This window comes from Hevea brasiliensis, chromosome 9 (genome assembly GCF_030052815.1).
Source record: "Hevea brasiliensis isolate MT/VB/25A 57/8 chromosome 9, ASM3005281v1, whole genome shotgun sequence".
NCBI lineage: Eukaryota > Viridiplantae > Streptophyta > Magnoliopsida > Malpighiales > Euphorbiaceae > Hevea > Hevea brasiliensis.
The window spans coordinates 507,337-519,147 of record NC_079501.1 but is presented as its reverse complement, the minus strand read 5'-3'; the positions used below and the strand labels follow the sequence as shown (position 1 = coordinate 519,147).

General features: G+C 32.8%; 2 protein-coding genes across 3 annotated transcripts; one reads left to right on the top strand and one right to left on the bottom strand.

Annotated features, from left to right (window-relative positions):
* Positions 1 to 3,377: 3,377 nt before the first annotated feature.
* Positions 3,378 to 5,724, bottom strand: LOC110663885 (cytochrome P450 714C2). The gene is made up of 5 exons (XM_021823361.2): positions 5,372 to 5,724; positions 4,824 to 5,050; positions 4,469 to 4,710; positions 3,993 to 4,371; positions 3,378 to 3,917 (listed from the first exon to the last, which is right to left on the bottom strand). The coding sequence occupies exons 1-5, from the start codon at positions 5,643 to 5,645 to the stop codon at positions 3,504 to 3,506; spliced, it is 1,536 nt and encodes a 511-aa protein (XP_021679053.2). The 5' UTR covers positions 5,646 to 5,724; the 3' UTR covers positions 3,378 to 3,503.
* A 228-nt stretch (positions 5,725 to 5,952) lies between these two features.
* On the top strand, positions 5,953 to 9,391 carry LOC110663937 (putative casein kinase II subunit beta-4). Of its 2 annotated transcripts, none has more exons than XM_058152266.1 (5): positions 5,953 to 6,565; positions 7,195 to 7,413; positions 8,268 to 8,377; positions 8,468 to 8,678; positions 8,957 to 9,057. In XM_058152266.1, exons 1-4 carry the CDS (start codon positions 6,331 to 6,333, stop codon positions 8,645 to 8,647), a joined length of 744 nt encoding a protein of 247 aa, XP_058008249.1. In that variant the 5' UTR covers positions 5,953 to 6,330; the 3' UTR covers positions 8,648 to 8,678; positions 8,957 to 9,057. The 2 variants fall into 2 exon arrangements, with proteins under 2 accessions (XP_058008249.1, XP_021679126.1); XM_021823434.2 differs by having other exon boundaries at positions 5,955 to 6,565; positions 8,468 to 8,633; positions 8,957 to 9,391.
* The last annotated feature ends 2,420 nt before the right edge of the window (positions 9,392 to 11,811 follow it).

Here is an 11,811-nt window from a genome sequence, read left to right as displayed (position 1 = left end):
ATTGGTTGAAATACTTCATCCATATCTCAGTCTCACCCAAATTTTACAATTCTAATTGTTTAAGTTATCTAAACTTTGTCACCCTAGGACTCCAAACCCTATCACACCTCTCTCCCAAAATCCTATAAATACCCCACTGACAAAAAAAAAAAAGAAAAAAAAAGTGGAGGAGAAGACAAAAAAAAAATAAAAAAAGGAAAAAAAAACTAAAGAGAGAAATAGCCAAAATTATTTTAGTTATTCTTTCTTTCTAGCGATATTTCTTAAATGTTAGTTCTTTTATTTTCTTTTTAAGATCTAAGCCATGTAATATTTAATTCTATGTTCCTTAATTTTAAATTATTTTATATGTTCATATAGATCATGTAATCATATTTAATTTGATGGGATTTACAACTCTGCACATGTTCAGTTTTTTGTCTCTCATATTTTTATTATTTTTCGTTATTTTCTGAATCTGTAAAAAATTTGTAAAAATTATATTCATATTCTAAATGAAATTCTATAAATTTTAGGCATAAAAATCACTAAAAAAGTTTTAATATTTTACAAGTTATGACTGTTTGAAGTTAGCATTCCTGTAAAATTTGATTTGCAGGATACCCAACTTGTGGAGCTCATATCTCCCTTGTTTCTTAATATTTTTGTGTAAATATGGTGTCTAAAATTAAGTTTGGAACCTTGTGAATATTTTCCAATTAGTTTTGCATTCATATCTGTTATGGTTGGTGAGTTATGAATTTTACAAAAAAGTAGTGTGATTCTGTTACTGGAAAAAGTTACGATTTGTGTAGACCATTCAGCTAGGGTTTTATTTGATTTATAAATTTTATGATGTTGTATGATGTTTTGGCTATCTTCTATAATTTTTTCATGATTTTTAGGCTTGTCTAATTATTTTTCAAAAATCAAATTTCTTGCTACTGTCAATTTGCCAGAATTTAGAAATTGTATATTTATACATATTTTTGTATTTTCTTGGGTTTTAATTGATATTTGATCTGTTTTTCTGTGTTCATTTAATTCAAGAAGTGTTATGAAGTGTTTGGATCATGTTAGAAGACTTAGACCATTAGGTAGTTGTAACTAATTAGGAATCTTAACCTTTTAGGAGACTAGAGTTAGAATCCAATGTAAATTGTTATTAATATTTTCTTTATTTCTTTTATTTTCTTTAGTTTCTTTATTTTTTATTACAAATAAAATTGGTAAGTGGTCCTAAGGTAAGTACCAAAGAAGGCATTTTCGTGGAGCTTATGTTGTGCTAAACGGGAGTAAGCCAGAGATATCATTGTCATACTAGAAGAGAATACCCTTTTTTAAAGGTAGCTTGCCTCAATGGCAGCTGCATTTACCAACAAGTAAGTAGTCCTAAACTCCTCGAATAACCATTGACATGAAATTATAGTAATAATAGAATTTGTATTTGATAAATTAAAATTAATTTTGTTTTTAATTTAACTGATTTTTATATGTAATTAATTTAAATAAATACTTTGTAAATTAAAATTAATCTTGTTTATAAATTAAACTAATATTGGCATGTAAAATAAATTTAATTTAATACTTAGTAATTATAAAATAAATTTGAATGTTATAAATCTTTATTAGGCTGTGATTGTTTGGGCCTTATGTGATATTAGAATAAATTACACATGTACATAATTAATTTAGTTCAATTATCCTTAAGGTAACTTGGTGAAAATTAATTAATTAGGTTAAATAGAATTGTAGGGTTATTTAAAATTGAATTTGTTTGTAAATTATATTATCAATAATAAATTAATTTTAGTCATCTGGTAAATATCATTTAAATAATTAGCAACCCCATAGATAGGAATTACTTGTGCATAAAAATTGTGTGTAAACAATAACCCTTTTGTGAATTACTTGCGTGTGTAGGATTAGAATTGCATTTTTTAGGATAAAGTTTAATAAAGGAATAATAAACAAGACTTTTAGAAACATTAGTAGAAGACTGACACTCGAATTAATGAGGTTAGACCAGGCGTAAGGGGTGCCTAACACCTTTCCCTTACGTGCCCACTATCCCGAACCTAGACATTGGGCTATAATAATGACGGTTGTGGAAACTCTGTAAGGAGTAAGTTGCCATCCATGACCCTCGCAAGAAATACTTAATATGTCCTGGTTATTACCCGGGTGGCGACTCCTGTCTATCTATGCCTTCGTGACATAAATCTTTAGTACCGTGGTAGTGTTATGGGAAGACAGTACTTAATGTTATCTAAGTAGGTAGTACTTAAGTGAGATCATTGTGACTCCACCATCTTTCCTGGGGCATTAACCGGTGTATTTTATATAATTCTAATGAATGATATTTCGCCTCACGCCCCCCTCCTACACGTATAGAGTTAATATGATTGTGATTTTTTGCTTGCTATACAATATTAGCTTGTTTTTATTCAACTCACGTACCCTCCCAAAGCCATTGAAGGCACCTCCTTCATTTGCTCGACCTGCAACTGTAACTGCACATCTGCAAAAAATTATTCTGGTCATGTCTCTTCTTACTCGATCGTGTGATGTTGATTTTGCCAGTTGCCAATTCCCATTACCCAAAAACTCTGGTATATTTAACAAAGTACACCGTTTCAACTTTCAACGCATAATTTACATGAAAATATAAACGCCCCGTTGCTTAACAGTTTGTGTTTGCCTGATTAGTTCGACTGTTGGAAAGGAGTACATCTTTTTGGTATTTCGTAATTTATCTTGTGATGAAGCATTCTACGTTTTATATACTGAATGCAGTTTGTCTGCTAAATATGTTGCTGGCAGGTTATTTTTGCTGAAAATTTAGTAAAAGATAATGCCTCATAAAATTATTCCCAAGTTTGTACATTTAAGCCTTGGTAACTTGAGCAAGTTCTTTTTTTCCTTCTAAAATGTTATTGAGCTTCACATTGTTTTCAAGGAAGTGAGTGGTAACTGAATTCTATCTGTTTTCTCGCATCAATTCCACCTCTTATAGCTACAGTGGAAGCCTGCCTGTGATTTACTAGTGAAATTTAAGTCCTGTATTGAGAATTAGAATGAATTATAAAATCTCAGAAAACATTGGCTAGGAACATCCTATTGTCTTTCCCTCTCACAGTGAGTACCACTCCATAACTCATGTCCCAGCTAAGCCCCTAGTGGAGGACCATATGACAATCCCATCTAATAATTTTATAATTGAGCATAAGTTATAAAAGATGAATGGCGCACGTGGGTGATTCATACAACAACTTGTGAATTTCGTGGACATCTTTTAGCCATCCCTGCCCCCTTTTGACATTTGCCTAAATCTGTCTACATAAGTGGGTCATTCCCTATTTGTCGAAGAAACGAGGTCCTTTCACCAAGTACGAGTCTTTTGTCAAGAAGCACTTATTGCTTCGAATTCAATATACTTTCACGGCCAAATTTAGCAGAAACCATTTTAATAGGGAAAAAAAGTCTAGTTATGTTTATTAAACTTTATGACATTAACCGCTAGCTCATGAAATTCTCCTAACATAGAGATTAACTCCATTTTCAGGTTGCACCACCAACCTAAATGCTGGGGAGTGAATGTATGCTGGTGAGAGAGAGAGGCCAAACTTTGATAGGATGAGCGACAAAATCACCTTCAGCTCAGCTTTGGCGAAGTGTTGGCCTGCACAGGTTCGAGCACCAATTCCGAATGGCATGTAAGCCTGTGCATTCTTGCTAGTTGCAAATCTTTCAGGATTGAACTGGTCAGCATCAGGCCCCCATATATCAGGATTCCGATGTAAAATTGCAACAGGTATTTGAATGTCCATTCCTTTTGGAACCATGATGTTCTTCAACTTGATATCTTCTAATGCCTCTCTTATCACAAACATGGAAGGTGGGTATAGGCGCAATGTCTCTTGGATCACCATTGTAAGCTGCCAATTTAATTCACATTTGTCAGGATTGGAAGTCTAAATCAGACTTGCACATTATTTTCTTGCAATACTTACTATTTTCATGCTTCGAAGCATTTGAGCATCTGGAATCTTATCTTTACAAATTTCCAGCACTTCTGCACGAGCACGAGCCTGCCAATCTGGATGAGCAGCCAACAACATTAAAGTCCATGAGGCTGTAATGGCAGTGGTTTCATGACCAGCAAAATATATAGCCTTGCAATTATCCACTATGAACTTGTCAACTGACACATTAGGTGGAAGGCCCCCCGCAGGCTCATGATCACCATAACTTTTTGCACCTTCAAGTATCATTTGCAGAAGGTCCTTCTCATGGTTGGCAGTAGCCCTTTCCATCACAACTCTCAGTATCATTGAGTTGATTTCTTTCTCCAATTTCCATATATCTCTATTACTTTTGGTGGGCAAGTATCTATTTTTAATAGCCAGAAATTAGTGACTCTCTCCCATCATTGCTTAATTGTTGGTTGCTGCATTAAAATAGATATATATGATGGATAAAATCATACCTGGACCCAGGAATCCCAACAGATCCCTTGGACATGACATTTTGAAGAGTTCTAAGATTCAAGAATATTTCTTCCCCTTTAGCATAATTGCTTCCAAAACAAGCTCTTGAGATTATATCTGCCGATAATTTTCTCATATCAGGGTCAACATCTATCTCTGCAATGCCTCCATCACTCTCAATCCTACTCTCCCAAGATCTTAGAATTGACGTTGTGGAGTCTACCATTAGGCCCAGCATGCTCTACAAGACAATAATTTTGATTTAAATGGCTGTAATTTCAATTTAATACATTTAAGTGGAATATGATTATCTGTAAGATTTGAATTATTATATGAACTCCATATAACATATACCTTAACCCTGTCAATGTAGAATTCGGGAGCAATTATTTTCCTCTGATGAGCCCATAATGGTCCACTGCTTGACATAATGCTTTGACCCAGTAAAGGTCCACGATCTTTAGCCAAATAAGAAGGCTTCCCCAGGTTAAAAGATGTATAGAGGCTTATTTCCTTCACCATATCTGTATCTACTGTGCACAATAGCTGTATGTTTCCAGTTGAATACATGAACGTTGGTCCTGCACAAATTAAAAACTTTGGAGGCTCCAAAATAGCAGCGGGAATAGCACTGTAGCATTACTCCAGAGGGTACAAAAAAATGTTTTATTGATTATTGATAAATATTTTATTGCATTTTCAATGATCTACCATTTTACAGTCGATTATAAATGTTTTTTCAAACAAAATCCAATAATAAAATACCAACTAAACCAAATCCAATTAATTGTCAGAACTATCAGTGCACAGAAATTATCAGAGGAAGAAAAACCCTTTCTTCCCCCTTTCTCCTAAACATATATAAACTAAATAAGAAACACAGAGAGAGAGAGAGAGAGTACCATATTGGTGTATCCATTGCTGCAAGTGTGGGGTGATAGTGGAAGGCCAGTCATGAGAAATGAAATGATCGATTTTCTTTGAACTAGTTTGGAGTTGGATCCTTTTGATTTGTGTAATGTTTCCCATTAGAAAAGAAGGAGAAGGCCCTCTGATCCCTTGCTTTTCAAGCATTGATTTAAGCCTTCGAGGTCTCGCATACAAAACTCCATACATGTACACAAATAACCCCACAATCAGTAATACAATCATTTGAACCATTCCACCGCCTTCCATTTTCTCTACCTTTCTTCTTCTTCTTCTTCTTCTCTGAGCTTTTGACTTTAGGAGATGGAGTGTCGACTGATATTTTTAAGTTTTGCAGTTTGGACATAAATCTCGTTTCCTTTCTTATAATAATGTTATAATGATAAGATAAAAATATTATTTTCTTAATTAGTTTTGGATTTGTCCACTTTTTCCATGATACCATTAATATTCTGTTAGAGAAACGATTCGGCCTAGTGCCTTATTTAAGTATGGGCTGGGGCCCTGTATGAATGAAGCCCAACTAAAAACGTACAAATTATTTCCTGAGAAAAAAAAAAAAAAGAAGAAGATGAAAAGAGGAAGAGGATGACAAGAAAATAAGAGAGAAAGGGAGAACATTGAGGAGCTCATGCGTGTGAATCTCTCCTTTCTACCGCGAAGAAAACCCTAGTTTTCACCGTCTCCCTCCTTAAACCCTTCCCTTTCATTCAATCCACTTTCTTTATCATATTCATCTTCTGCACCGCATCTGAGTTTTCTCTCTCTCGATCTCTCTTCATTCTTCCACTCCACCCAATACCCTAATTTCCTCATACCTAGGGTTTTCTTTGCATTTCTTATTTTATAATTATCTGTGTCACCATGTTGGCTCTCAAAGAGTGAAAAATTTTCCAAAAAAATTGGTGTTTTCAAATTGAGAGGGAACGGAATTATGTATAAAGAACGAGGAGGTGTTGGTGGTGTTTCATCGAAATCGGAGATCGATCGAAAGCGCATAAACGACGCGCTGGACAAACACCTAGAAAAGTCATCCCCTTCCACTTCGCGTGCCTTGAACAGCAAGGACAAAGAGAGATTGTCCGTACCATCCATTTCCACCGGTAAATCTCAGCTCGATCATCGGGATTCTCGCCCCGCTTCTCTCCCCAAGAGCAAGTGTTCTGATGGTTAGTTTTACTCTATTTGGTTCTGGTTTTCTTGAGTGATTGTTGAATCTTCTGTTTGTGTTTGAGTTTATAGGATTTTTTTTATTTGTTTTGTTTTTTTGGGAAATGATGAATTTTTTTTTATTGTTCTCTTCTCTAAATTGACAATATTACTTTTGGGCATTTTAGAATTTCGTTTTTGAAACTTGCGTTTGTTGGCTTTATCTGCATTTTTGTGGAGGTAAATACTACTCAACTGAGCCTTTATCCCATTTATCCCAAAAGTCTGGGGTCGGCTATATGGATATGGATTCGCATTTTTGTGGAGTTAAATATGTCATTGGTTTTAAATGTATTTAATTTGGTTAATTTATGTCGACCGTGCTCTAAGACCAACCATGTTTGGTAATTTGTACACGTTTACTCTTTATGTATACTTTTACTTCTTGATGAATTTGCAGTGTTTGATTAAGATGATGTACAATGACTAAGTTACTTGTGTGAGTTGATATTTCTTACTTATCATGCGTGGTCCTTGTCCCAACTTCAAATTGGAAATGGCTTTCAGTAAGAATGATTAATGGTTTTGTGGTTTTTGAAGTTCATATACATTTAGCTGATCACTTTGCCTTTATTTGAATGAACTGTAGAGGAATCAGAGACTGACAGTGAAGAATCAGATGTTAGTGGTTCTGATGGAGATGACACATCTTGGATCTCGTGGTTCTGCAATTTGCGAGGAAATGAATTTTTTTGTGAAGTTGATGATGAGTACATCCAGGATGATTTTAATCTTTGTGGTTTAAGCAGTCAAGTTCCATATTATGATTATGCACTTGATCTGATTTTGGATGTCGAATCCTCTCATGGTAATAATTACTTTTTGTAATAACTGGGACATTTATTTTAAAACTTATGGTTGGATCATTGTTTCTTCCATTATTCAATCTGTTAAGTGTGCATTTAGAATTAAATTGTTTGACTAATGTGCTCTACTGCACGATAAGCTTTTAAAATTATTTGTTAGTTTTTTTAGACCTAGAACATATGTTAGCATGTACTGACACAGTGCGTGCCTCAATAATCTACTACCTTGAAATACAAATGCTGAGCTGGTCCTTTTTCCATTCTCGGTGAAAACTCATTTTGCTCACTACTTCTCTATTAACACAGAAAATATTTTCTATCTTGGCTTTACTGATAAAGGCAATGCGGTGAAGTTGAAAATATCACATATTATATGGATGATTTTTTGTTTTTCTGCCTACCAGCTGACATATATTATGTTAGAAATTTGTTCTTTTTTGCATGGGTTGGTTTGTTTAATCATTGAAATAAGCAATGGAAATATTAAGCATTCTTAATGCTTAGAGTTAATGTTACAGACATTACTTAATCAAAGTTGAGTTTCTGTTTCTTCATTCCTTCTCTGCTTTTGCTATTTTCTGTCTCTGGTAAGTTATATGTGTGGTGCATGTATTTGTGAATATTTCATGGAATTTGTATTTGAAATTTTATTAGTGTCCTTTATTTTATTTTTTCCTAAAATGAAAAGGTTAAAAAAGTCAGGGTGTTAAACCTGAAATTTTGGGCCTATATTTATTTTCTGGATCTTATTTGCATTCATAAAATTATCTGATTGAACAAGATGTGTTGGAGTTTTCAAATTCTTCATACAATTTTTCTGTGTGTTAAGTTTCTTCATGGGTTTACCAATTTTTAGGCGATATGTTTACTGAAGAGCAGAATGAGTTGGTGGAATCTGCAGCGGAGATGCTGTATGGTCTAATTCATGTGCGATATATACTTACTAGCAAGGGAATGTCAGCAATGGTAAAATAATATATTAGGTTATTTCTCTCTATTCTTTTTCTTTTTTTTTCATTGTTGTTTTATTTTAATTATTTGCCAAAATTTATACAGTTAGAGAAGTATAAAAATTATGATTTTGGGAGATGCCCAAGAGTTTATTGCTGTGGACAGCCATGCCTTCCAGTTGGCCAGTCAGACATTCCTCGTTCAAGCACAGTTAAAATCTACTGTCCTAAATGTGAAGATATATATTACCCTCGATCCAAGTACCAAGGCAGTATCCTTGTATAATGCGCTATGAGGTTTTAGCAGCATGAGTATAGTATCTGCTTATTGCATTCTCCTTTCATAGATTTTACTTAATCTGAGCATTCTTTTATCTTACTGATGTCAAGTTCACATTTTTTAATCATATCGAAGTTTGACAGTGGAGTTGTCATTTTTGTGAGCTGCATGTCATTTCATTTTTATGGAGATGCATTCATTGGTTATTTTACATCGGTCACTGTGAAATTAAATCATGTCTTTGCCATTTAGACAACTTTGTGTCTTTCCTGTTGCCTGTAACTTCCATATCAAAATTTCTTTGACATTACATAGACATTGACGGAGCTTATTTCGGAACCACATTTCCTCATCTATTCCTGATGACCTATGGGCACCTGAAGCCACAAAAGGCAACACAGAGCTATGTACCCAGAGTTTTTGGCTTCAAGATGCACAAACCTTGAGATGGAGTTTGAGCTGCACATAATTCAGTCAAGGTGTCCCCATTGGTGCTGGTCCACGGTCCTTGTTGTTTTTTTTTTTTTTGGTCCAAGTATTATCAACTTAACAAACAAGGTACAGGTGCAGCAATTCTGAAGAGATTAGAAATGATTTGATTTGATGGAAATGTTTAAAATGCGATATGGGTCAGTAGTTGACCCATCTTACATTTTATTTGTGAATTTAACAGAGCGTTTGTAAGCTTATATATTGTTTTTCTGGGTTGAGAATTGTTACTAGGTAATTTTCACTGTAGTTGTTGCGTTATCTTCCTCCCCTTTCATGTGATGGATGCAGGTGATGTGGTGAGACAATAGCTCTTTATCTCCATCCTTTTGACTCACCGTGCAAGGGTGGCTTGAATGAAGGTTAAATCATACTGGTGGTACCTTAAACTTTAATTTATAGAAATTTATAGTACCAAACTTCTTGATTTTTAAGTAATATAAAATCTTTTGTAACCTTTAAGTGGTCATACATTATTTATATTAATGTGTCATTTATTTAATTTAAAAAGTTATATTTTTATGGTTTAGTAGTTTTGAATAAATAGGTTCTAAAATGTGAATGTATGTAATTTGGATTATAAAATAATTAAAATTTTTTTTTTAATGTGGTATTCTCACCTAGAGATTATGAGGATAAAAATGTGATTTGAGTGTGGAGTCCGAAACATTTATGGTTTGGAGCTATGCAGCTGACTGCTGAGGGGTGAGAAGATGGTGCTAACTCCTTTTTACTCTTGAAAGGCTTTCTTTGGGCCGGACTGTCTGGAACATTCCTATCCTTTTAGCTAGCGCCATTACCCATCGTTGTTTTGGGTCTTGATGATATATAATTGAAATTTCAAACTGGACAAAATAAAATTTGTTCATGAAAACGTGATAAAAACTGAGCTAAGCTCTATCAGACGTTGGGGCTGTACTTGACTGTATTCATCCCTTTATTTGTTTTGACAAAAAAGCAACGCGATGATTTTTTTTTTTTTTTTAATTTTCATTAAATTTCAAATTTAATGTTTTCTAATTTTAAAATAAATTTATTATCATTAAATTAAATTTATTAATGATATCTTAATTCTAGATTATATATATTTCATTCAATTTTTTTTTTGCCTATTTTTATTTAAAATTTTTATTCTAAAAAGTAAAGGAATTTGCATTTTGTCAATGCAACACGCAATCTGGATTTTGTGAATTTAATTACTCAATATCAGAGACTTTTGGAAACGTTTTGTGGCAAGTAGTGACGAACCATTGTCATAGAGAGGTGAACTGAGTTTCTGATAGACTCGCAAATGTAGCAGTAGCTCCTGATTTGGTGAAGCATTTTCTTCATTATCATCAGATGTAGGGTGTGGCTTGGCCTTGAAAAAAAAAAAAAAAAGTTTGAAGGAATCGCATGGGGTATGGGGTTGGGACTCAATAATGCTACATTGCAAAACACATAAAAGGTATTTAAATCAGATAGCCATTGAAATGTCACTTGAACCTTGAATTGTAGGAAAACTGGAGTGGCGCTAATTTGTTCTCTATTTATTAACCAGTTTAAATTGTCAAAGCATGTGATGCCACGTGTGCTTGAAGAGATACATCTACGTGGAGAAATGGTCTGTTTTTACTACGACTCCTTCTTTCGACGGATTCCTTTGTCGTCTCGTCGTTGTCCTTGCCGCCGATGGAAATCAAAGAAATAGAGGATGGATGTGCCCTTGCTCTTTAAATCATAACTACAATGTTTATTACGTGATTTAGTGATTCTCATTCATTTCTATGATGATATTCAGAAAATTTCAATGCAAACTAAATATCCATTGCTTATAAGTCGGAACCAACCACATAATTAATTCTCATAATAATCAATTCTGCTTTTATTGAATTAATATTTTATGCTAAAAATTTAATATTTTTTTTTATTTAAAAAATAACAGAAAATTACTATTTAATAATTAGATTGTCTGGAAATAGACTTTTTAACAGACAACTCTCTGTCTAATTGGAACTTGTCTTAACCTATATTTATATCATTCTAAATTCTTCCCATGAAATGCCAGCCTTGAAAATCATATCATTTATAAATAATTGCTAATATTATTAATTTAGATTATAGTTTATTTTATATAATTTATAAAAACATAGTATTAATTTAAATGAGAAATATGAAAATTTAAAATAATAAAAAATAATATTTATATTGTTTTTATAAAATATTTCTTTGGTGCATAATGTATTAAGTTTTAACTTGTCAACTAAGTTTGTAATAATTATAATCTAATCAAAGAAGAGAATATTTCTATGATTTTATTATTATTATTATTATTATTATTTTCTCTCATAAATATATATATAAATTTTTTTTTCTATATTTACTAGAATGATATTTTATTGAATATTCAATCATGGAACAAATCTAGTAGTTTTTTGAGGAAATTATTATTATTATTATTATTCATGTGGCTGGTCTTTTTAGACTTTATTGTAAGTATTATTTTTTTTAATTTAATTTTACTAAAAATTTTATTTTTTTTTGGTAAAAAAAAATCCATTAAAGAATGGCATTGGAGAAAATTGAAGACAAATCGGAGGGCATTTGGAGAAAATGAAAGTAATTATTTAATTTTAATTTTATTTTAGCAAGAAAAAAAAATATTATTTGCCAAAAAAAAAAAAAAAAGGGTTTTGTTTCTG